Genomic DNA, 22,890 nt, shown 5'->3' with positions numbered 1-22,890 from the left:
ACCGTAGTACGATATTGTCCGCTTTGGGCTTACCATTCCCTCACGGTTTTGTTTTTGGGAACTCACGAGCAACTTCCTAGTGGGTCACCCATCATGGGATTGCTCTAGCCCCCTTCTCGCTTAACTTCGGAGTTCCTATGGAACCCGAAGCCAGTGAGCTCCCAAAAGGCCTCGTGCTAGGTAGGGATGGGAATATACATTTAAGGATCACTCCCCTGGGCGATGTGGGATGCCACAATCCACCCCCCCTTAGGGGCCCGACGTCCTCATCGGCACACCACGACCAGGGTTAGGCTCTGATACCAAATTGTCACATCCTGGCCCGGGGCGGATCACTTCCCAGGCCCGCTCCACCACCGTAGCACGATATTGTCCGCTTTGGGCTTACCATTCCCTCACGGTTTTGTTTTTGGGAACTCACGAGCAACTTCCCAGTGGGTCACCCATCATGAGATTGCTCTAGCCCCCTTCTCGCTTAACTTCGGAGTTCCTACGGAACCCGAAGCCAGTGAGCTCCCAAAAGGTCTCGTGCTAGGTAGGGATGAGAATATACATTTAAGGATCACTCCCCTGGGCGATCTGGGATGCCACAATCCACCCCCCTTAGTGGCCCTACGTCCTTGTCGGCACACCACAACCAGGGTTAGGCTCTGATACCAATCTGACACTCCCCAACCCCGATATTCCCTGAGAATGCACGTTGTAGAGTACAAAACTGCTTCATATCTTCCAATTTTATCGGATGTCCTCATTTCACATGGAGAATTGTAATCCAGTTGGGACTCCAACTAAACCGGGATTGAAGCTCACAAGTGATCTTGATGGAGAGAGGGTTGATAGTACTTACTTCAAACAAATTGTTGGAAGTTTAATGTACTTGACAGCCACTGAGCCCGATATTATGTATGCAGTGTGTCTGATTAGCAGGTATATGGAAAGACCAACGGAGCTGCATCTTAGAGCTGCTAAAAGAGTGTTTCGTTACTTGAAGGGAACAACGGATTTCGGTATTTTCTACAAGAAAAATAGAGGATCTCTTTTGACTGGTTTCACTGACAACGATTATGTTGGTGATTTGGATGATAGGCGGAGTACATCCGGCCATGTGTTTATGATGGGTTCAGGTGCCACATCATGGGCATCCAAGAAGCAACAGGTTGTTACTTTGTCCACAACTGAAGCAAAGTTCATAGCTGCAGCAACTTCTACATGTCAAGTAATTTGGTTGGGAAGGATTCTTGAAGAGTTACATTTTTATCAACATGGGCCTATTGTGATTCATTGTGATAATAGTTCAATTATCAAACTATCCAGGAATCCAATTTTACATGGAAGAAGCAAACATATAGATGTGAGGTATCATTTTCTTCGTGATCTTACAATTGAAAAAACCATTGATTTGGTTTATTGTCGAAGTGAAGACCAAGTTGCAGATATCCTGACCAAACCTCTAAAGCTGGAGGCATTTGAGAAGCTGCGTGGATTACTTGGAGTTTGTTCAAGTTCCTTTTTAAACTGATTGCGTAGATGGCATTCAGTTTAAGGGAGGGTGTTAAGATATTTAGTTGTTTGTTTTTCAATAAATTCCTATTTGTTAGGAAGTATGTTGCTTTTACCTATTCCATAGGAGAATCCCAAATTAGTAGGAGTTGTTAGTTGTGGGATTAGATGTTGCTTTATTTTCTAGCTTTCAGTTATTGGCATTTGTATTTAATTAGACTTCAAGTCAATAATTCAGTATCGCATTCCATTTACTCATTCTGCAGCAAACTCAGTTTTTAGTCATGCCGGAATGAGGCCTCTTATTCCGCCCCCATCGATACTCAGAACTCGGACTATCTTTCCTAAGACTGGGGGGCGCTCTACGCTACCGCTTCTTTCCATCAGATGAGAGAGAGAGAGAGAGAGACAGAGAGAGATTTTTGAGTTATGCTTTGAGAGAAGTAGTCTTGGTATTTATAGACTGGAACTTTCCTGCATGCGTGTTTCTGCTTTGTAACCCATCTTCCAGGAAATATGCAACCTCCCTGAATTGCCGAGCTTTAACTTCAGAAATTAGGCGAATTAACTAATGTATAGCTATATTTAATTGACTCTTTAATTATAGGTGGGACTGACAATTAATTCTAGTCTTTATAGATTGAGTAACCAAACGTTACACAACAATCCGGCAAGCTCCCATATACGATTAGAGAGATACTTGACTCCAGAAGAATTATACAGAAATTTCCACACAAATTACATCATAGCTAATTCAAGGAATTTTTCTTTATGATCAGTAATTGTTTATATTATTTAACACTGTATAATAATCTCTATAAGGAATTTTTATTTCAGCCTCCCCCAGACTTGTGGTCAGGGGAATGCTTAAATGTCTCTGTAAGTTTTTCCGGCCCCTGGAATAGGTGGATAATCATGGCTTGCCACCAGTTATCCTCTTTCTTTTTTCTTTTTTTTTTAAGCAAAAAACTATAATAAATAAATAGATGGTTCGTATTACTTTTCTCGATTCCGATCATGTGGCATTATACATTTCGATGACCAGAATCTCCTACCAAATTTTATGGAGCCAATGTCCAGCTTGATGAGGCTCTTGCGTATGTAATATACTCCTGCATGCAACATTGACTTGTAAATGTTCATGTAGTGCCTCAAGGGCTTATTTATAGGGTAATGCAAGGTAAACCAAATTTATAAACTAAATGGTGTGCCCCAATAGTAAAATAAGTACATTAATCAACACTTAAGTAACAATCCAATTATCAACAACCATATCATTTAATTTACAAAATTAAGTTTCAAAATTTGGTCTCTCTAGCATCACCTTACCTTTATATATATGCTCATGCATAAATGGGAATAACTATTGACATAAAATTTGGGAATAACTATTCTAAAGCAAAAAATAATCCGAAAATTTTTAGAGTTGATACATACATTTTTACCAACGAATGACGATAATGCTCTTATTCAATTGGTGACGCCATATTTATTACGCACGCAATTCAACTTTGTTGAAGACTTGAACTGCTTGCAAGTGGCCCTTTACCACGGTGGTGGAGAGAAGTGCACCACGGGCGTGGGTTCAACCCTGTTGGCTTCCTAATATAACAAATCTATTGTTTGACGACCAAAAAAAAAAAAAAAAAAACTTGAACTACTCACTACAATCTCATCAAGCTCCCCAAGAAAAGTCAAACATATTAAAGATAAGATTAATCACCAAATCTTATCTTTAATTAAATGAAGACCACTCCCTCAAAAAAGTCAAGTAAAAAATCACAACCAAAATTCAGTTAGAGCCAGACTCTACAAAATATTATTATTCAATAATATCTTCGTGATAATTATTTTCTACTCCATCCAATAAATGATACGGCTTGGCGAATTAGACAATGACACGTGCATGACAAACCCTACACATATGGTGGGCCCTATAATCTATAAATACCTCAGTCTCCGCCAATTTCTGATAAGCAAGACATCAAATTTTTGTACCACAACTATACATTTCATTTATTCAATGTCATGCAGCCGTGTTTCATTAATTCAGTTCAACAAACAGAAAAAGCGATTGAATTTATTCCATGTCATTGTCAACCAATTGGTGTTACATATGCCAGTAAGCAGTAGCCAATTCAACAATATCAGGTTGACACATAGGTTAATATGTAATTTTATCCAATAGGACTTCAAAATCTTCTTTTTAAAGAGTGAAGAATGTCATCTCTTAGCTCGTAAATAATTAGACTCTAACACGTGCCCTAAAAAGGAACCAAAACAGTCAGATGTTGGTTTTAAATCAAACTATTGAAGTAAGCCAAACCCTAAATTCAATTCGGGGTTTGGAAAAAAGGAACAAATGAATTATTCTGTTGTAATTGAAGGATACTTTTTTTTTGGGTAAAACAATTGAAGGATACTTTCATCTTCTTGTTTAATTATTGGGTTTTTTTTTTCATTGAAAAAGACAGGTTTAAACTTATTATTGGTCTATATCAATTAGGGTGGAAATGAAGGTGCTCCTTAGGGTGAGGACATATTCTCTCTTACCCTCAAGACATAGTTTGAGCTGCGTCACCGGTCCAATAAATGTTAGCCGTGTATTTATTTAAACCGTCTATTAAATGATAATTATCTTTCTTAAGGTAAACCTAAGTATTTGTCATGTTTAAATAGATTAATGCATGCTACTAACCACACCAATATTATTCTCAGCTTACATAACGATAATCCGTGGGATTGATGGACTTCGTATTCTTTTCGAAATTGAAATCAAAATCCATATGACTTCTACATAAAATAAAATAAATGAGTTCCTTTCATTTTTGCCCTTCAACCTCAGAAGTTGCTCTAGCGACCCAAAAATCAAAAGGCAAGTGGTGGGCCAAGTCAAGCTTGACCAAATGCCTGTGCAAGATCTGCCCAATTTTTTGCAAATTGGCTTGGCTAACGTGAACCACGTTTGTTGTATTTTATGTCAAGCGTATGTATTACGCACGCATTAGAGAGAAAGGATCGACAACATCTATTGTTGTGGGCTCCCCAGATGTTGTTAAAGAAACCCAGACCCCCAACGGCTATGCACGTGGCGTTTATCGCCCATTGGATTTGAAACAGTCATAAGCACCAACTTCCGAAATTAAGTCGGTTTTAAAATTTTATTTAAAAAAAAATCATAAAATGGTTTTAAAAAATAGAAAATTTAATAATAATAAAATATATTTTATAAAATAAAAAAATAATTTTGCAATTTGATGTTCATGTTTTACGGGTGGAGTTCCCAAAGACAATTCCCTTTGCAAGGTGAAAATTCTGACTTAGCAAAGGGCATAAACTTGGGCTTCAAGAAAATAAAGAGAAAATTCTGACAAAAAAAAAAAAAAAAGGAAAAACCAAGCGTAGCCGAGGCCCATCAGGCCCAGTTTAGCAGCCCATACCGTTACTTGAGGCAGAGGTTCGCATATCCCCCAAGAAAATTCCTCTCTCCGTAGACCCTTGTTTTATACTGAAGAGTTCCCCGTATAAATCGCCAAATTTCCTCCCGCCATGGAAAGCCTCCCTCCCCAACGCCACCACCTTCACTCCCCTTCTCTTCTCCCCGTTTTCTTTTCTTTTCCCCCAAACTTAAAATAATCATTTTCCCACAATCCCCAAATTCCCAATTCCCCAAATGTTGCTCCGCCTCTGTTACACAACCCGCCGCTACTGCCACCACCTCTTCCCCCACCACCGCCGTCATCACAATCGCGCCCTTTTATTTTCCTCATCCGCTTCCAGAAACCACAACGAGCCCCTCAGCAATCTCAAGAATTCCAATCAAGTCCAGCATCCTCCTTCTGTTCTCCGCCGCCGCTTAAACCCTCTATATCCTATCCCTCTCTCTTCCTCTCTCCCTCGCACCGCCGCCATCGCGCTCTCTGGCACTCTCGCCTCCGCCCTGATCGCCTCGTACGTCTTCGTTTCGACGGACTCCGACGACAAGTCGTCAAATTCTCTATATGACGGCGTACGACACGCCGTCCTCAATTCCACCGAGTCATTTAGGAAGCTTCTCCACCACGCCAAACAGACCGGCGTCGCCGCCTCCGTTTTGTTGCACTCTCTCAGCTCCGTCTTGTCCTCTGCCAACCACGAGGTCCGCTCCGGCTTCGAGCTCCGGGTCGCCGCGCTCCTTGCCGATATCGCCGCTGCCAATGCCAGCCGAAGGTCCGCCCTTGTTGGGGCTGGAGGTGGCGTCGTTGTCGATTGGCTGCTCGAGTCGGTGGCGGTCCCAAGAGATGGCTGTGGGACCCAGGCCGAGTCGGCTAGAGCTCTGGCCTTCTTGATCGCCGATCCTAATGTGTCCGCCGCCGTGCTCGGCAGGCCCGGTGCCGTTCCCAATCTCTTAAAGTTCATTTTCTCCTGCCAGCCTCAGCCGTCTAAGAAGGTGAGATTTCTCCATTCTTCTCTTGAATTTCGTTAAATTCTTCAAATTAGGAAAATTTTGTGCCTTTAGCATTTGCGCATTGAGTTCGTTTTTCGTTATGAACGTTGGCATTGTCTTTCTATTGTGAATTCGGAGCACTAGAATAGTAACTGAGATCAACATGATAAAGACGATAACTTTCAATAGGGAAATGCTTTGAGGCAATTTCCAGTGAGTGAGTATCGGTAGGATCCTTTGAGCCCCATTTTAATTAAAATCACTCGAGCTTCATAACCGAGTTTGTTGATGCGTTTGGTTTTGTTTTAATATAATCAATGGAATTTCTGTCCGAGCAGCGTGCAAGACGCAGTTCACTCGATGTTTATGAAAACCTGAAAGGCAGGAGCATGCTTGTAGCTGCCATTATGGATATCGTCACAGCCAACTGTGATAGTTTAGGAAAAGTGTCCTTTAAACCATCCCTGTCAGCGAATGCTGAAACACGGGATATAGCAGCTGCCATTCAAGTTATTGAAGATGGTGGCATGTGTTTGGACGAGTCACGTGAAAATGATGACGAAGATGGGGACACTGGAATCAAGGGGATTGGTATTAAGGTTCTTGGGGGTACATCGGTTTTAGGCCTTTCAAGAACAAATAGAGTTATGAAGCTGGGAAGTGTTGAAACGAGTGAGGTGGGATCAGGAAGGGTTACTCCTCATAATCTTGTCCTGCAAAATACGCATGAAAGTTCGATTGCACAAAGTAATCGGTCTTCTGCTGTTGTTCCTGGCCTCTGGGATGATTTGAATTGTCAACATGTTGCTGTTCCTTTTGCTACTTGGGCATTGGCTAACTGGGCGATGGCATCGGAAGTGAATAGATCGCGAATACAGGAACTGGATGCTGATGGGGAAGCTATCATGACTGCTTTAATGGCGCCTGAGAGATCAGTTAAATGGCACGGAAGTTTGGTGGCTCGCTTGCTATTAGAGGATCAGAAACTACCCCTGATTGATTCAGTTTCTGATTGGAGTTCCAGTCTTCTTTCTACTGTTTATCAGGCAACTAAAAATGAAGACATTCCTTTGGCTCGGGTGGCTTTGTCAGCATTCTTGATTTCTGTTGAGAGGAGCCCTGAAGCACAAAAGATTGTGATGGAGAAGGGTCTTCATCTGATGAGAGACACTGCGAAGCGGACGATGAAGCATGATCATGTGCAAGAAGCATTGTCAAAGGCATTGGAATTGCTTTGTTCTGGGGACTTGCATTTACCTCTTGAAGAAGGCCAAAGGTGGTCTGCTGTTTTGCTTCCTTGGGTGTTTGGAAAATCTTCCTCTGACACTATACGTTTGTCAGCGATAAAAATCCTTTCTCGCATTCTCGAAGATTATGGACCATACTCTGTACCCATTTCTCAGGGATGGTTAGCTATTCTTCTTACTGAAATTCTGACTGAGAAAAAGGCATCATCAGTTAAAGGAACACCTCAGGCTAGATCTGTCAAAGTGAAGGTCAGCATTTTTATTTCCAGTTTGCAAATTCTTTTGTACCTTTAAGAGGGTTGCTTCCAATTTTGCATTATGCTTAAACCAATTAAAGTTTCATATCTCTCATCTAGTTTTGTTTAGAATGTACATAGTAACCTTAATTTTTCTTTTGCAGACTCAAATTGATCAGTCAAACATGCTTTCAGCTGCACAGACTTCTAATCAGTTAGTGGTAGCTGTTGTTAATCTAGCAGGAAATCAGCTAGGAACAACCACTGATTCTACTGATACATTTCCACTGGCAGATCTTCTTTCCGCTGAACCTTTTTCCGGGCCATTTAAAACTCTAGAGAAAGATAGTTTGCCTAAGGTTAATGCGGCAGATTCTGCAGTGGCAACTCTGAAGGGAATCAAAGCACTGACTGAAGTTTGTGCTGACGATTCTTTATATCAGGAGAAACTAACAGATTTTGGAGTCTTAAGTTTGCTGAGACGGTTTTTGTTACGTGATGATTATGAGAAACTTGCTGCCATAGAAGCGTATGATGCTTCTAAGACGCTTGAGGCACAAGAGCGAACCTCAATTGTTCCTAAAGAGTCATCTATTCCAGATAGTAATGGTCCATCTAGTGTCCAAGTTCCACCTACAGCTCACATCCGTAGGCATGCAGCTAGGCTGTTAACAATTCTCTCGATACATCCAAAAGTCCAGAGAGTCATAATAGCAGATAAAACTTGGTGTAAATGGCTCGAGGATTGCGCTAACGGTAAAATCTCAGGTTGTAGTGATCTTAAAATTCAAAGTTATGCTAGAAAAACACTCATAAATGTATTTTGTGGTCGCCAAATTAATAAAGATTCTGCAAATGGTGACGTTGCAAACGGAAACAAAAATTGTCCCCGTTATGATGACATGATATTCTTAATCAATCCTGAACTTCCCCATTGGAATTGCCCTGAAAAAGGTGACCAGGACACAAGTCCAAGCGATGCATCCTCTTCGGATGAGGCAATTTCTGTTGAGGGTGTGGATAAATCTGTGACCAGAATTTCAGATGATGTTAACATATCCAGTTCTGTGAATGGATCTCAAAGTAGTGCAGACACAAGGGAGCCTCTTCTGGATATTGTTTTTGTCCATGGCCTCCGTGGAGGCCCTTATAAGACTTGGCGCATATCCGAGGACAAGTCATCCACCAAGTCTGGCTTAGTAGAGAAGATTGACCAGGAAGCAGGAAAGCTAGGTACATTCTGGCCAGGTGAATGGCTTTCATCTGACTTCCCTCGAGCTCGTATGTTTACCCTTAAATACAAGGTTTGGTCTGGTGATGGTTGTAATAAATTTATTATTTCTTTTATAGGCTGGCCCCCTCATTGGCATCTAACTCTATATCTGAATGCTATATGCAGACAAATTTAACACAGTGGTCTGGTGCTAGCCTGCCTCTTCAGGTTAGTGTTTTTGGTTGATGAAAATTGGTTTCTATAGGGTGTTAAGGGCGCTAGTGCTTCAGATTCTATTGACTTTGGGAGTGTATTGATTTGTAGAACATATGAATCTGTGCATGAGTTAATTTTAGGCAATGATCTTTGGTTTCGCCAACAACTCATGTTTGAGTCTAGCTGATGGAGATGTTTTTAGCTCCTTCCAGTTTCCAATTGTCTTCTTTTGTTTTGGATTGTGCAGGAAGTTAGCTCAATGCTGTTAGAGAAGCTTGTTTCTGCAGGTATTGGGAATCGACCTGTTGTTTTCGTGACTCACAGGTCTGTACAGTGTTGCTTGTGTGTTTCAATCTATCCCACTGATGTCCCATTTTCGGTTTTCTCACACTGTGGCCATAAGATAGAGATATATATATATATAGGAAAGTGTTATTAGCACTCCAAAAATCTCATTCTACACTCCTCACAAGTGTATTTTTTTTTTCCAAATATAGAAAGTTTGGAGTGGAGAATGAGAATTTTGGAGTGCCAATAACAATTCCCTATATATATATATTTCACTCATCACACACACATATAAAAATAAACTCCTCTTTGTTTTTTCAATTTCGAGTTCTAACTTTGACCAATTTAAGGATGTCTTTGAGGTCTTGTGTGTTGTCATAGAGTTTTTTGTATCCCAAAAGAAAAACGAAACGAAAGTAAAGGGAGCAGGTGCTGCGGATGTTTTTTCTTTTAAATGAACTTTCTGGTAAAAACCAAATGTGGTGGACAGTCTAACAACTAAAGGATATAGTCTTTTAAAGTGTCTTCCTTTTCCCCCTTCAAATTTTAGTGCAGTAATTAATGCAATCTTTCTCTTTTTTTTATGAACGGTTTATTACTAAGGTTTTATACATTATATTTTATAGATGATTTTAAATAATGTACTAGCTTCCTCTTGTTTGCAGCATGGGAGGTCTGGTCGTCAAGCAGATATTACATAAAGCAAGAGCAGATAATATTGATAACCTTGTGAAAAACACCGCTGGAGTTGTATGCACCTCTCTATAATTGAATATTTCACTTACAGTGCAGTTCTTCTCCCACCTGTGTATTATTACTCTTTATGTGATAACTCTTGTGTTTTATGCTGGCTTCAGGTTTTCTATAGCTGCCCGCATTTTGGAAGCAAACTTGCAGACATGCCTTGGAGGATGGGACTGGTGTTTCGCCCAGCACCAACTGTTAGTATATGATCTTTACAACCACAAAGTTTTCCATTCCAATAGTATCACATCGCTGGTTCTCAATGTTACAACCAGCAAATCTTGTCGTATTAATGTTACTAGAATTATTTAATTATCTCTTGATGTTTCCTAGATAGGGGAGCTAAGAAGTGGATCTCCAAGATTAGTAGAGCTTAATGACTATATCCGCCGCCTTCACAAGAAGGGGACGCTTCAAGTCCTTAGTTTCTGTGAGGTAGTCTAAAGTTGTGAGGCTGTGCTTGTGTCTATTTGCGTCTTTGTGAACTTGTTAATCATGTAATGACTCCTTTTGCAGACCAAGGTAACTCCAATCGTTGAAGGCTATGGCGGATGGGCCTTCCGGATGGAAATTGTATCAATCGAATCAGCATATCCTGGATTTGGTGATCTCGTTGTAAGTATGATTGTGAACAAGTATAGATCACTTAAAGAATGATTAGGTTTAGGGTTGACTAACTTGCTTAAAACCAAATAAATAAATCGATTAGGTCATCCCCTAAAAATGATATATAACGAACTAGAATATCTTAATTTCGTTAGTGTTCCATACTCGACATGTCTTTTTATTTTCAGCATTAATTTTGTAACTTTGGGACAGGTATTAGACTCAACAGATCACATAAACTCATGCAAACCACTCAGCCGCACCGATCCCTCATATACAGAGATATTACAGTTTTTGCGGAAGCTGAAAGCAAGCCAGAAATGAACAGGCAATAGTGCAAAGAAAGCATGCCTCAGAAATTGTGTTCATGAATCGTCCAAATCCAACACCACCAGGCGTCCCTGGTGGTTTCTGATCCAACAGGGATCAGGTCACCGCAAGTCACGCCTGGGCGGAAGCGGAACCAAAAAGCATATTTTTGACACATGAGAGTTAAAGTCAGGTATCCTGTATGTATAACAGAAACCAATCCGCTCCAACCCGTAAGCGGACTTGTTACGTGAAACTGCAATTGCCATCCGACAGAAGCGGAAAGACGGCAGATTGTTTTGTACATTCTCCGGAATCGCTGCCGTTCTTGACTGTACCCATTAGCATTGTTTTATTTTTTGTAGAATAGCACCATAAACAAAGCAGTTGTATGATATCATATCCATGTAAAACTCCCTGTTAGTGAAGATTTGATTTATACGAAACGAAATGAATAAAAGTTGCAATTGTTTGTCTGGTTTACTTAGACAAGTAATTATTCCGATTGGAAAAGAAACTCTCAACTCAGACTATTCTCTCAACTTTCATACTTGATTTTCTTTTTCAAGGTTTATTTCTTCTTGTGATTATCCAAAACTCAACTATTTGTTCTTGTGAAATTACGATTATTGTGCCCCTTGTGAGTTATCGATAATTAAGGTCATTTATCATGTACGGTGGTGCCTGCATCGAAAGTAAATTATGAATAGTGTTACAGTGTAGTATTATTCTTCTTCACTTGTAAGTGAAAAGTTTTAAGTTCGAATCTTAATATCAGCGAGTTCTTAATCAATTTATTTCTTACCCCCTTAGAAGAGACAAACTTACTAACAATTGATACGTCATTCTCCTGATACATGATTAATTTGAAATACCGCCTCACGGCTAGAATCTCCTCATTTTAAGGTTGGGATGAGTTGGTAGATATATAGGTTGGGATGGGTTATAAAGGGTGCTCGTGACACTGTTTGTAACACCATTATCTTCTGCAATGCAAATTATGCAATGCGCAACGATGTCGTTCATGGAGAAAACCGTCTCACCATCAATCGCTAATTTCGTCTTTCCACACCCCCATTCGTCGAATGCCTCAGCAATTTCAACCAGAAAGTTTCGTCGTCGAGCCCCGCCGCTCCGCTGCTCCGACTCGAGCGCCGCCGCTTCCATGTCTCTTTCTCCGCCGCCCATTTCGACGGCGAACAACGGTACGGCGCCGCCCGTGGTGAGGAGGAGGATGAGGTACCGGAAGCAGTACCCAGGGGAGAGCAAAGGCATCACTGAGGAGATGAGGTTCGTCGCCATGAAGCTCCGCAACATCAACGGCAAGAAATTGAACATCAACAGTAACAATTCCTCTTCTGATAACGATGACGGTGATGGTGAAAATGACGATAATGCCCCCGTCGAGGACAACACCTCGGAATCGGATGCCGACGGCGACAGGGGTGAAACGGAGACTTGGCGGCCGAGCTTGGAAGGGTTTATCAAGTACTTGGTGGACAGCAAGCTCGTCTTCGACACCGTCGAGCGCATTGTCGATGAATCGAACGACGTCGCTTGTGAGTTTATGGCTGATTTCATTTCATCAAGTTACAGTCTTTTTTTTCTTCAAATTAATTGGGAATTTTAATTACAAATTAATTGGGTATTTTATTTTTCTTCAATCTAGATGCATATTTTAGGAAGACTGGATTGGAGAGATCGGAGAGTCTCTCGGAAGATCTCGAATGGTTTAAGCAGCGGGGCAATGTGATTCCAGAACCCAGTAATCCAGGAGTTTCATATGCTAAGTATTTGGAGGGGCTGGCAGAGGAGTCTGCCCCATTGTTCCTCTGCCACTTCTACAACATCTACTTTTCACATATAGCTGGTGGGCAGGTCATTGGAAGACAGGTACTTTTCGATTTTTCGGTACTTCCAATCTTTGCCCATAGGATTCAAAGTCTTGAATTTTATGTTGATTGTTCCGAATTCTGAGGCGGTGTTGGTGAATTTGCGTAAATTCTAGAGTACATTGCATTGATGTAGAGTAGGACTCCAAGTTGTTGCAACTTCTTTCAGTCTCTTTCGTTAAAGCATGATATTTTTTATCTTTGTGTGGAAAAATGAGGTATTTTTGAGTGTTTTTGCCAGGACCAAATCAACTGACTAGTAGCTACTTTTGCCTTCTGGAAACTGGGATTGGTGAATTTTAGGTATCTGAGAAGTTGCTGGAAGGAAGGGAGTTGGCATTTTGCGCATGGAAAGAGGACGTGCAGGAGTTATTGAAAGGTGTTCGTGAGAAGCTCAACAAGCTCGGAGAGGTTAATGCCCGAGAAACTATTTGTTCTCACTTTGGTTGAGTTTTCAATTGTGTTGAGTTCTTGCTAGTACTTAGAAGGTGGAAATTTTTGTTTTGTGACTACAGCACTGGACGCGAGACGACAAAAACAAATGCTTAAAAGAAACAACAAAATCATTTCGGTATTTGGGGCAGATAGTTCGTTTGATCATCTTGGAGCTCAAGTAATCTGAAATCAAAATGCTCGGGATCTCACTTATTGGTACACCTGGAAGACAGTTCTTTACCCTCCTGTTCTGAATTCCTCTGAAATTAACAGATTCTTTATTATTCAACATCTTGTCAACTAAAAATTTGGTTTTGCAGAAACTGGATGAGGTTCAAGACTTCCTAAGGTTATCACACAGGGAGCTCAAGAGCCGTCAGGTTAAGATACATACAACGCCGGTGTCGAAACAAGTCGAGGACTGGGAAGATGTGGAGAGAACACTCAGAGGGACGTCGTATGAGAGTTTCATGCATGCAAACCATCAACTGCATTCTTCAGTTTCACCCATTAATTTGGTTCATCAGACTCTCATCAGATTGAATTGTACATAGTTAACCACTTAAGTTCAGAAAATCAATTTTTTTCTATTTAAATTTTTTGTTGATTCATATTTTTTTTTTAAAATCCTCCAGCTTTTTTATCCATTTTTTCGTATTTTTCAGCGGAACTTTTTGTTCTTGTAAATTTCATTGTGTTTAGAAGATTGGATCTTGTAAATGCACTTCCTTTGCCCTCCTTGGCCTTCAAAGTAGGGAGACTTTGAACCCTAAATCTCCGTTGTAGATGAGACATTCTGCCGTGTAACCAGTAATATATCTTTTTGTATCTACATCTCTCGTTCCGGGTGTAAACAAGGGGATTTATTGCCGATCGTTGTACCTAAGAATCTGTGTTCATGGCGTGGACGACACGAATCAATCCGGAACCGATGCGCATGACCAAGTTTCTGTGCAAATCGGGCAGGTAAAAAATTTAGGATGCAAAATATCACACCACAAACAAATTTTTTTTCCTATTGCTTTTCATTCATTGCTATCTAAACGAAGGAAGCTACAATAATATTACAAATAGAGCAAAGCGCAGATCAGCTAACTACTGATGCATCACTTGCTCCAACATCAGTTTTATCTGTTTGTCGAATAACAAACTGATCAACGATTTTAACTGTATTTAACGGATCTTGTTGACCAGCTGACGCACTCCATTTGCTCGGAAATTCTCTAAGGTGGCTCATCTGTTCCGGCTGTTTTGGCTCCCGATCCCATTCAGGGTCTAGCTTCCATTTTTTGGGGACCTGCATGTTTTAATTTTGGATGTTAATTTTTAAAAGGCCTGAATATGTTATCGGAAAGAGAACCAGCATTGAGCATTGCTTTCTTACCTTATCGACCGCAAGAGTGTAAACTTCAAGATCGCCGTCACTGTTGATGTGGAATCGGGTGAAAGACTTGTAATTTGCAATTCGGAGAGAGGAAAAGGCTTCATCGAAGTGTATGTGAAGCCAATTAATGCAGATGTATAAATAACTTCCAAACACCAAAGAAACTACTGGAGTCGAGAAGACCCAGAAATAGAGGAACACGGAAGCATAATATATGACACCACCAGCTCTAGATAGTGATTCCATCCCATTCTTGCATATATTGTTTCGGGTGACAGCCATAACCTGATGATATTACTTCATCGTCAATATATAACAAAGAAAAGGAATACCGAGTTTGCAAAGAGTTTTCCATACCTCTGGAACATCAAATGCAGACATGAAATACTTGATGCATGCTGGATAAAGGCCAAAAGTCCATTGTTCTATACGAGCTCGAAGGCCAGTTGGATCTGGAAAGTGCTCACTCTCCACCGATCGGTACCACTGATATAAAGTATGATAGCCTGAAAGTAAAAAGTACATCATACAGCATACAAGATCCAAGAACATGATTTTCATAATGGTAACAATTATCGGATAATTAAAAGTGATCAGATGAACAAATACAACAGATAAGGACAGAAAATAACAGAGAATATAAAGCTCACCTGAAGTTCCCAGTAGTTTATGCTGGATGCACATCTCAACACCCAGTTCCAACAGTAACATAAGAACTAGAGCTGCAGCCAGGTGCGCAGACACATGAAGAACTCCAATCATCAATCGTTTCTTCCGAGATACCTTAGAGGGGACAAATGTAACTGCTACAATTAGCAGCAGCAAGGCACCTGCTAAAGATACATAAGAGCGTGCCAGCATGTACATAAAAGCATTCCACACTGTTTGAAAGAAAGACCCCACGTGACCAGAAAATGAATCTTCTCGCAGGATATGACCAAGCTTACACTACAAAAACAAAAAGGAAAATTACAATTTTCATGTCACAATAACAGAGTACGATCCCATCACTGGATAAGCAAACATAAAAACAATTTTGCAAGCTCCAAGGAAGGAAAAACACTAGTTTAACAAAGATTGGTAAGGCACAAGGTATTTCAATAACAGCGAAGAATCAATCAACGACTTACCTGTGGGAACATAGAACAAACCAATATGAAGTATATAATTCCACCAATAAAATCAAATTGCCAGTTCTTCTTTCGAAACTTTAAAATATTTCCCAGAGCAATCTGAAAGAGAAAACAGAACAAGAAACACACATTAGGACTAAGAATTTGGAGGAAATAAATATAAATGTGAATTTTTATTGACAATCTTGGTCTCATAATAAATTAAAAACCGAAACTAACCCTGCTTGAATCTTCAAATGAAGGATAAGCAGCCTTGGTCTCATAAGAAACTCCACAAAATTTCTTAAAATTACTAAAAGTGTGAGTGGGATGTAGAAAAGCCCCACCGCAACCATTTACAATTAAATGTTGCACGGGAACTGGGCCATCTGTTTTAATAAATGAATGACGCATATAATGATGCAAATCTCCAGCCACTCGAAGCTTACATCTCCCTTTTAAATAATCGCATATCAGGTGCGCAACATTCTTTCCAGAAACATCATTCCAGTACCAATCAAGAAGCCAATTTGGTTCATGCGTCATAATGATTACAGAGTCCCCATCTCTAACCTGAAAGAAACATGATGAGATGGGAATGTTAACTACGATCAGAAAATTTTTGGAACTTGAAAAATTAGAAATAAGCAAACAGTAAAAAGCTCAACAGTGTCCCTGGTAAGCATATACATAGTTTATGTACGTTTACATGCATCAAGCACAGGCGTAGCTATAACATTGGTGAAACTCTCAATTCTAAGACATAATATACGACATTTCTACTTTTATAAACAGGGGACAATATATAGGAACTCATAGCAAGTCTAGTGTGAATACTCTCCAGTTCACTATTAGAAAAACAAAAGCACCAGTCTCATCCTCAACCAACATATGGCTTGTGTAATGTTAACCATAGAAACAATTAAAAAAGCCGTGCGTACAAAAATTGGATCCTTCTATTTACATCTCCAAAAAGTTAAAAGAAAAGGCAAAGGACAAAAGAAACAACTCACAAAATGCAGCACAACTTGATAAGCTATGGGTGCCACTTTAAGTAAACCATATTGAAATTAAAAAGCAAAAGAAAAATAAGAAATACCTTGTTCTTAATAAGTTCTGTAAAGAATTTGAACTGGTACACATCAATATCACCATGGAGTGCGAGATCAAAACCAAATACCCACCATCTTTTAGGGAGTTGAAGAGCGAAATAACTCTTCTTTTGAGGCATAAACCACCCACCCAACCAGTTTTTATGGCATATATACCTCATGAATGTTTGAAGTCCATCAAACCAATCTGTAATTCCATAAAGAAACAAAGAATATGTACTAAACCATATTAACATTATAGGTTTTACAAAGACGTTCATGCTAAGAAGTAAAGCGAACCATGGTTTCCAGGAATGACAAAACACTGAGGTCCATCATATTTCTTCAGTTCAGACACGCCACGAGGTAGTTCAGGCTTATCTACAGCTATATGCTCTTGTTTAGACCATGGAGGAGGCTGGAGAGCATACTCAAAAGGACAAAAGAGGCGCCTTTCATACGTGAAAGATGATGGATTAGGATACCTAAACATATCAAATTCACAGATTATTAGATATTTAACATGATAAACTATCATTATCAGGTATGCTTTTATATTAAAATGCCTACACAAAACAAAAAAACCAATGGAATGAAAGGTTGAAGTGCAAACAAAGGTCCAAATAAAACATGATTGGCATATGCATACGAAGGGAAAGGATGAAAAACATCGGCAAAACTTTAATGGAATCTTCAAATGAAACATCATGGGCATATTCATGTATTTAGGTAATTAACATTATCTTAACCAAGGTTCCAACACGGACTTTCTCTCAAGCAGGGAATAAAGTAGACAGCACCAGCTGAGCAGCTAACCAATGTTCAACTGGTCAGTGAAATGGTGTAAGCAGAGAAAATGGTGGCAATGAAAAGTCAATGTTGGACCAGGGCAGGGCAACGTATGATGCAGACAGCATTGAGGGCAATAGGGTTGTTAGTGGTGGTTTCGTCATAGTGATTGCTCATCAAAGTTTCTGATGAAATTCACATTTCCCACCTCAAACATCGGTTTACGTAGTCCACAAAACTCTAGTTACACTTACAACAGGGATATTCAATCTCAGATCAATCCGGTTCCAGGAGTAGTCATTGAAGAGAACTACCTTCCGTAAAGGTCTATAACAAAAAGAAATAGCCACCAAATCTGAAATCTTAACTACAAATTCCAGTCAAACAACATTTGGATTTTTTCTAGCACTTTTAAACGTAAACAGATATTTGGTCTATAAGGGTTTGGAAATTTGAGACTCAAAAATTAATTAATTTCATTTCATACCATGTCAAGAATACACTACTGATGAACTACTTTAGAGTAATCATTTAAGCCTCATAAAGAAGCTCACAAATCATCACTTATAATTTACGATGAAACAAAAATCTATATAATAAGTTAATAACTGATCGGCCATGCCAATGATGCCATATGTTAATCACAAATAAGAATGTCAACTTACGCAAGATCCCCTCCAATAAGGAGCAAGTCTCCACGTGGTAACTTCAGCATGGAATCATCTCTGTTAATATTAATGGAAGGTTGAGCAAGGAGCCGAGCCACAGAATAAGATGAGTTTCCACCATCGCCAGTATCAGCCATGAAGTCAAACCATAAATCATCCTTCTTGGCAAAGTTATCAAATAAAAGATCCTTTTGTTTGGCTCCATCATGGACCTTGTCCATAGCTGCCTGATCAGTGGAGAGGGAAACATAAATATGTCACTATATCATGGCCCTTATTTAAATTACAGAAGAAATTTCAAAACAAAGTAAATATTGACAAATAAAAAGACAGCTCATTTCAACCAAAGAAAACAAGAGATCAATTTTTGAAATTAGAATATATGTTTCACGATCAACCGATAATCAAACAAACATTTTTCTTCTTTCTATTTATTAATTAATTAGACTTATAAAAGACAACCATACAATAGCGTACCATAGAGATACTACTGACAACAAGGAATATATAGAGACACTACTGTGAACAAGAAACTTCTGACCAATTAGACACTATTTGTAATATATATATATATAATATGTGTATATATATATAATATGTGTATATATATAAGGGAAGTCACAGAAGCATACAAATTAAAATAGTAAATGGAAAAAATGGTTTCTCTGGAAAAGTAAAACAATGAAAAAAAAATTCTTGAATGCTACCATGTATATTGGAAAAATGAAATGATTCAAGTGCATGATAGGCATTCAAAATTTTGAGAGGATAATCTCAAGGCTAAGCTAGAATACAGAACATGAAGCTATGAGATTACCTGCATCATACGCATGTCAAAGCGGCCGACAAAGACGGTTACTGATACCAAGAGGTCAAAGACAGTCTTGAATAAATCAGCTGATGTTCTGCAATACAAACATCAGCAAAGTGAGCACAGCTCCTCCTGTGCACGAGAATAGAAGGGAAGGGAAAGAAGAGAGAGGAGAGACATAGATACACAGAGAAAGCATATACCCTGAATACCAAGGAACCATATCCAAAAAATCTGGCTTCATTTGCTTCTTCTTCGACTTCTGACGTTCTTCAACAGACAGGGGGTGAGTAAGAGCCCACCTATTTATTTAAGAAGCAAATGAGCATGAGGCAATTATAAAAAGAATTGAAAGGCATACGGCCATAAATCATTCCATCTAACAAAATTTTTGTTACATATTTTCCTCATTTTCCATTAGTTTCATTTTTTAATCTGTTTTACAATCACCACTTACCCTGTTGATCTCTCCACTACATAATTAGCAATGTAGAGGCCTATGAATGTGGCCCATAATGAGTATAATGGGGAGATTTCATCCGATGAACCAGTACATGCACCATTGCATGCTAACTGAGAAATTAAAACATTAATAAGTATATAAACATAATAATAACAGAAAAAGAAGAAGCAAACAGTAAAAGTGTTTTTTATTTTTTTTTTTGGGGGGGGGGGGGGGGGGGGGGGGTGGGGGGGTGGTGGTTTGCGGAAGGGAGGGGACCTTTTCTTGTTCTACATGTACCTCACCATAAATGACCCATTTGGACAAAAGTGGATAATCACTTGCAGATCCAACTGGAGCAAACCAAGATGAGCAGACCTGATCTTTCAACTCATTCATTCGGAGGAACTTCGAAAGCCATGTGTTCCTCTCATCTTTCTTCCAGAAATTAAACCAAGAGTTTCGTCGCACCAGTTGTCTATCTCTCAGAATAGCACGGTTGCCACAATGACTATAAAACACACAGCAGGCTACGCTAAGAACCTACATGAACAAAATGCATGAATATAATACCCAAAGATAATATATTGATGCATAAGCATTTAAGGTTCTCCTGTACTACATCCTGAGTAAACATAAAATCATGAGTAGAGATGGTGTTACTGTAACTTACAGCACAATTTTGGAGAATGGTCAAAATTGCTGGCCTCCTTCCAGCAACACGCGACACGAGACCAATGTACCAAAGGCCAATGAATATAATGTGGAAGAAAAGAAGAAACAAAACAGAAGTGACAAATACATTAAAGCCCAAAGACAGATTCATCCTCATATCAACTCCCATTGATTGAAAACTAGGAAGATGATAGACAGCCGCAACTAGAATCCAGAGTATATACCTACAAAAGCAATTCACAAATTTAAAACTTGTTTCGACTCTTAACGCTTCCATGCAAACTTATATACACTGTATGAGTACAGGTGTACGAATGTGAGACAGTGCAAATGTACTCACATTGATAGGATACAGAGACATGTACTTACCACCTACTGAAATTTGAATAGCTCGGTTTGATAGTCTTCCCTATAAATGGGGACGAAAAGAAATAGAAGAAACCCAGCAAGCATGCATACATAGACCACCATTTAATATTGTTGTCTAACTTTTCTATAAGGTTGTTGATGTTGTCGGATGAGATAAAAAAGAGGCAGCCGACAACAACAGCAATTACGGCATGACGGGAATGTTCATGCGGATAAGGATATGTATGGGTTAGAATTGTCCTAACCCTCTCCATTTTTAAGGTATCTAGAAAACCAACGGACTGCACATCCGACCCCATCGAATGTACACGCACTCCTTCAAGTTATTACAAATAAACCACACTACAGTCGTAATTGCCAGAATCACCACGTAGACCAACTCCGATTTCCTGAGCACAAAGACAGATTATAAAAAAACAGAAGTCAATAAGTGGATCAAAATAAGCAAATTACGAATGTTTCATATTGTTTTACGTAGAACAAAAAGAAACCCAGATAATAAACGTGTGAAGTGATCTGGGCAAGACAGATTATCCTCGTTTCTACTAACATCTTTCGGTCTCTCATCTTATACAAATGCACAAAAAGAACTAGTTCCAAGCTGATAATATTGTCTGCAATGCAAGTTAACATCGATACAAAAATTTCTATCAACCATACCACCAAGTTTGAACTAAAAATCAATACTTTTGAAAATAATTAGAAGTAACCCAATTCATTAAAACTAATAACAAAGCTTGTCACATCGCCCAAAATGCAAAGAGCTCAAACGACACCGTAAAGTTACTCAGAAGAAACTAACAAAGCAGACACCAATACGCGAGCAACCCAGATTTGAAGCAGAAAAACAGAAACCATACAGAGTATTAGGCACTAGGGTTTGATTCCAAAATTCCAGGAAACCCAAAACGAAAAGCAAACCATTGCAGAAAGCACAGAAGCAAATAACAATCAAACTAAATTAATCACAAAATTACCAGAAACCACCGTCGGACGCCGGAAACACCCACCAGAAATTGATCCAAGAATGCTCGGAGACCTCTCAAGATTAAAACTTTTCTAGAGAGAGAGAGAGAGGAGGTGGAGAGGGAATATGGGTATTGCAAGTAGTTGGGAATCCCGGGTATCTTTTTCTATGATTCTGAGAGACTCGACTCAACCGACTTGGCATTTAAGAACGTCTGCGAGGACACAAAAGCATTATTTCAACGGCATATTCTCTTTTTATTTTTGCGCCAAACCGCACCGGCCAGACTCTCACGCCAACGACCGTTGAATCCTTGAATTCAATCATTTGGGCTCTCTCTCTCTCTCTCTCTCTCTCTCTCTCTCTGCATTTTGCTTGCGTTTTCCGTTTTCTTCCACATTTCCCTCGTGCCCTTGCTTTCGTTGCAGAGTCGTTTAGGCCGTTATTGGGCTTGTGATGGTGGGTTGGGCTTATGTTTTGGTGTTTGTTTTTATGGACCTTTTGAGATATTTTTGCTCTATTTTTTACTTGAGCCCAATTTGATGTCTTCTAGTCTTGATTCGATTGACACGAAACCCATTCGGAATTTGGCTCTATTGTCCACCAAGGACTGTTCTACTGGTAGCATGAATTTATCTACCGTGGTTAACAATTACTTCGATCTTAAATCAATTGAAAATTACTAATTTTCTGACAATTACTAATTTGGCTTTTTTTTTTTTTTTTGGAAATGTTTTGAATTGAAAATTGATTAGGAGTTTAATAAGGATGTGAGTATTACAATCCTAAATCAATTACTAATTTTTATTTTAAAAAATTATGTAACTGACATGTAAATTGATTAATACATTAATGCTAGGACTTCGATCAAAATCTGAAAAATGATAAGGTTTTAATCAATAAACATTAGTAATTAGGAACCAGATACTAATTTTTCCTATTTATAAATATGGTTTGTAACTTAGTAAGTTAGAAAAAAAAAATAAAAAAATTTCCTTGACAAGATGCAGTGTTCTTCTTTATTTTAATCCATAAAACAAAAATCATAGTTTGTAAGCAGCCTTTCTTCCTCTCTTGTCTTTGATTTGTTCCACGCATATTTGAGTGGGTAGCTAGATTGAGCTCACTTGTTCATTTTTGGTTTACCTTGGAAGATTTATTAATCATGTGTGACATAAAGCATAAAGCATAGATACTATTAACTTACTTTCTCTTGGCACTCGTAATTTTTCTCCCACCAGAGTTTTTTCCTCCACTCTCCTAAACAACTGCTTCCCATTGACTTTACACTATTTTTATATAGTAGCTCAGCCGTTAAAGCGAAGAGAATCTCTCCCTCTTAAGCTTCCACAAAGTGCTCAATTACCCTTTTCGACAGATTACTCATCTCAGTTACATATCTATGGTTTTCAACGACTTGGTAAGAACTTAAGATTTGTCAGCCTCTTATAATGCTCTCTCAATTTCAAC

The 22,890-nt window shown here is 39.2% G+C and overlaps 3 protein-coding genes across 6 annotated transcripts; 2 read left to right on the top strand and 1 right to left on the bottom strand.

Annotated features, from left to right (window-relative positions):
- The first annotated feature begins 4,992 nt into the window (after nucleotides 1-4,992).
- On the top strand, nucleotides 4,993-11,302 carry LOC137711529 (uncharacterized). 2 transcript variants are annotated; one of them, XR_011065219.2, is made up of 10 exons: nucleotides 4,993-5,929; nucleotides 6,265-7,422; nucleotides 7,574-8,713; nucleotides 8,809-8,850; nucleotides 9,086-9,125; nucleotides 9,792-9,876; nucleotides 9,984-10,067; nucleotides 10,204-10,305; nucleotides 10,387-10,485; nucleotides 10,690-11,302. XR_011065219.2 is itself a non-coding variant. In XM_068451051.2 (10 exons), exons 1-10 carry the CDS (start codon nucleotides 5,174-5,176, stop codon nucleotides 10,798-10,800), a joined length of 3,654 nt encoding a protein of 1,217 aa, XP_068307152.1. In that variant the 5' UTR covers nucleotides 4,993-5,173; the 3' UTR covers nucleotides 10,801-11,302. The 2 variants fall into 2 exon arrangements, 1 of the variants encoding a protein (XP_068307152.1); XM_068451051.2 differs by having other exon boundaries at nucleotides 9,086-9,162.
- A 413-nt stretch (nucleotides 11,303-11,715) lies between these two features.
- Nucleotides 11,716-13,944, top strand: HO2 (heme oxygenase 2). Its single transcript, XM_068455051.2, has 5 exons — nucleotides 11,716-12,344; nucleotides 12,455-12,678; nucleotides 12,981-13,088; nucleotides 13,193-13,328; nucleotides 13,433-13,944. The coding sequence occupies exons 1-4, from the start codon at nucleotides 11,777-11,779 to the stop codon at nucleotides 13,292-13,294; spliced, it is 1,002 nt and encodes a 333-aa protein (XP_068311152.1). The 5' UTR covers nucleotides 11,716-11,776; the 3' UTR covers nucleotides 13,295-13,328; nucleotides 13,433-13,944.
- A 158-nt stretch (nucleotides 13,945-14,102) lies between these two features.
- On the bottom strand, nucleotides 14,103-21,818 carry LOC137713311 (uncharacterized). 3 transcript variants are annotated; one of them, XM_068453532.2, is made up of 16 exons: nucleotides 21,464-21,818; nucleotides 20,454-20,842; nucleotides 20,083-20,308; nucleotides 19,710-19,952; nucleotides 19,425-19,540; nucleotides 19,171-19,269; nucleotides 18,974-19,061; nucleotides 18,154-18,383; nucleotides 17,000-17,184; nucleotides 16,708-16,907; nucleotides 15,849-16,181; nucleotides 15,627-15,728; nucleotides 15,147-15,444; nucleotides 14,854-15,002; nucleotides 14,497-14,781; nucleotides 14,103-14,409 (listed from the first exon to the last, which is right to left on the bottom strand). In XM_068453532.2, the coding sequence occupies exons 2-16, from the start codon at nucleotides 20,750-20,752 to the stop codon at nucleotides 14,200-14,202; spliced, it is 3,063 nt and encodes a 1,020-aa protein (XP_068309633.1). In that variant the 5' UTR covers nucleotides 20,753-20,842; nucleotides 21,464-21,818; the 3' UTR covers nucleotides 14,103-14,199. The 3 variants fall into 3 exon arrangements, with proteins under 3 accessions (XP_068309633.1, XP_068310117.1, XP_068309028.1); XM_068454016.2 differs by having other exon boundaries at nucleotides 20,699-20,842; nucleotides 21,464-21,812; XM_068452927.2 differs by having other exon boundaries at nucleotides 21,431-21,571.
- Nucleotides 21,819-22,890: the final 1,072 nt, after the last annotated feature.

This window comes from Pyrus communis, chromosome 15 (assembly GCF_041283825.1).
Source record: "Pyrus communis isolate YQ-2024b chromosome 15, ASM4128382v1, whole genome shotgun sequence".
NCBI lineage: Eukaryota > Viridiplantae > Streptophyta > Magnoliopsida > Rosales > Rosaceae > Pyrus > Pyrus communis.
Note: the sequence above shows the minus strand (reverse complement) of the source record. Positions and strands in the feature narration are given on the sequence as shown.

Bases quoted from the DNA above. Each gene is read 5' to 3' on its own strand.
- LOC137713311 (XM_068453532.2), bottom strand. From the start codon at position 20,752: ATGGGGTCGGATGTGCAGTCCGTTGGTTTTCTAGATACCTTAAAAATG. The intron at 17,185-18,153 runs GTAAGTTGACAT...TGATATGTTTAG, and splicing joins CTTATTGGAGGGGATCTTGC to GTATCCTAATCCATCATCTT. The intron at 15,445-15,626 runs GTAAGTCGTTGA...TTGTTTTTGTAG, and splicing joins TTTGTTCTATGTTCCCACAG to TGTAAGCTTGGTCATATCCT.
- HO2 (XM_068455051.2), top strand. From the start codon at position 11,777: ATGCAAATTATGCAATGCGCAACGATGTCGTTCATGGAGAAAACCGTC. The intron at 12,345-12,454 runs GTGAGTTTATGG...TCTTCAATCTAG, and splicing joins TGAATCGAACGACGTCGCTT to ATGCATATTTTAGGAAGACT. The intron at 13,089-13,192 runs GTTAATGCCCGA...TTGTGACTACAG, and splicing joins AGCTCAACAAGCTCGGAGAG to CACTGGACGCGAGACGACAA.
- LOC137711529 (XM_068451051.2), top strand. From the start codon at position 5,174: ATGTTGCTCCGCCTCTGTTACACAACCCGCCGCTACTGCCACCACCTC. The intron at 7,423-7,573 runs GTCAGCATTTTT...TTTCTTTTGCAG, and splicing joins CTAGATCTGTCAAAGTGAAG to ACTCAAATTGATCAGTCAAA. The intron at 9,163-9,791 runs GTCTGTACAGTG...TCTTGTTTGCAG, and splicing joins GTTGTTTTCGTGACTCACAG to CATGGGAGGTCTGGTCGTCA.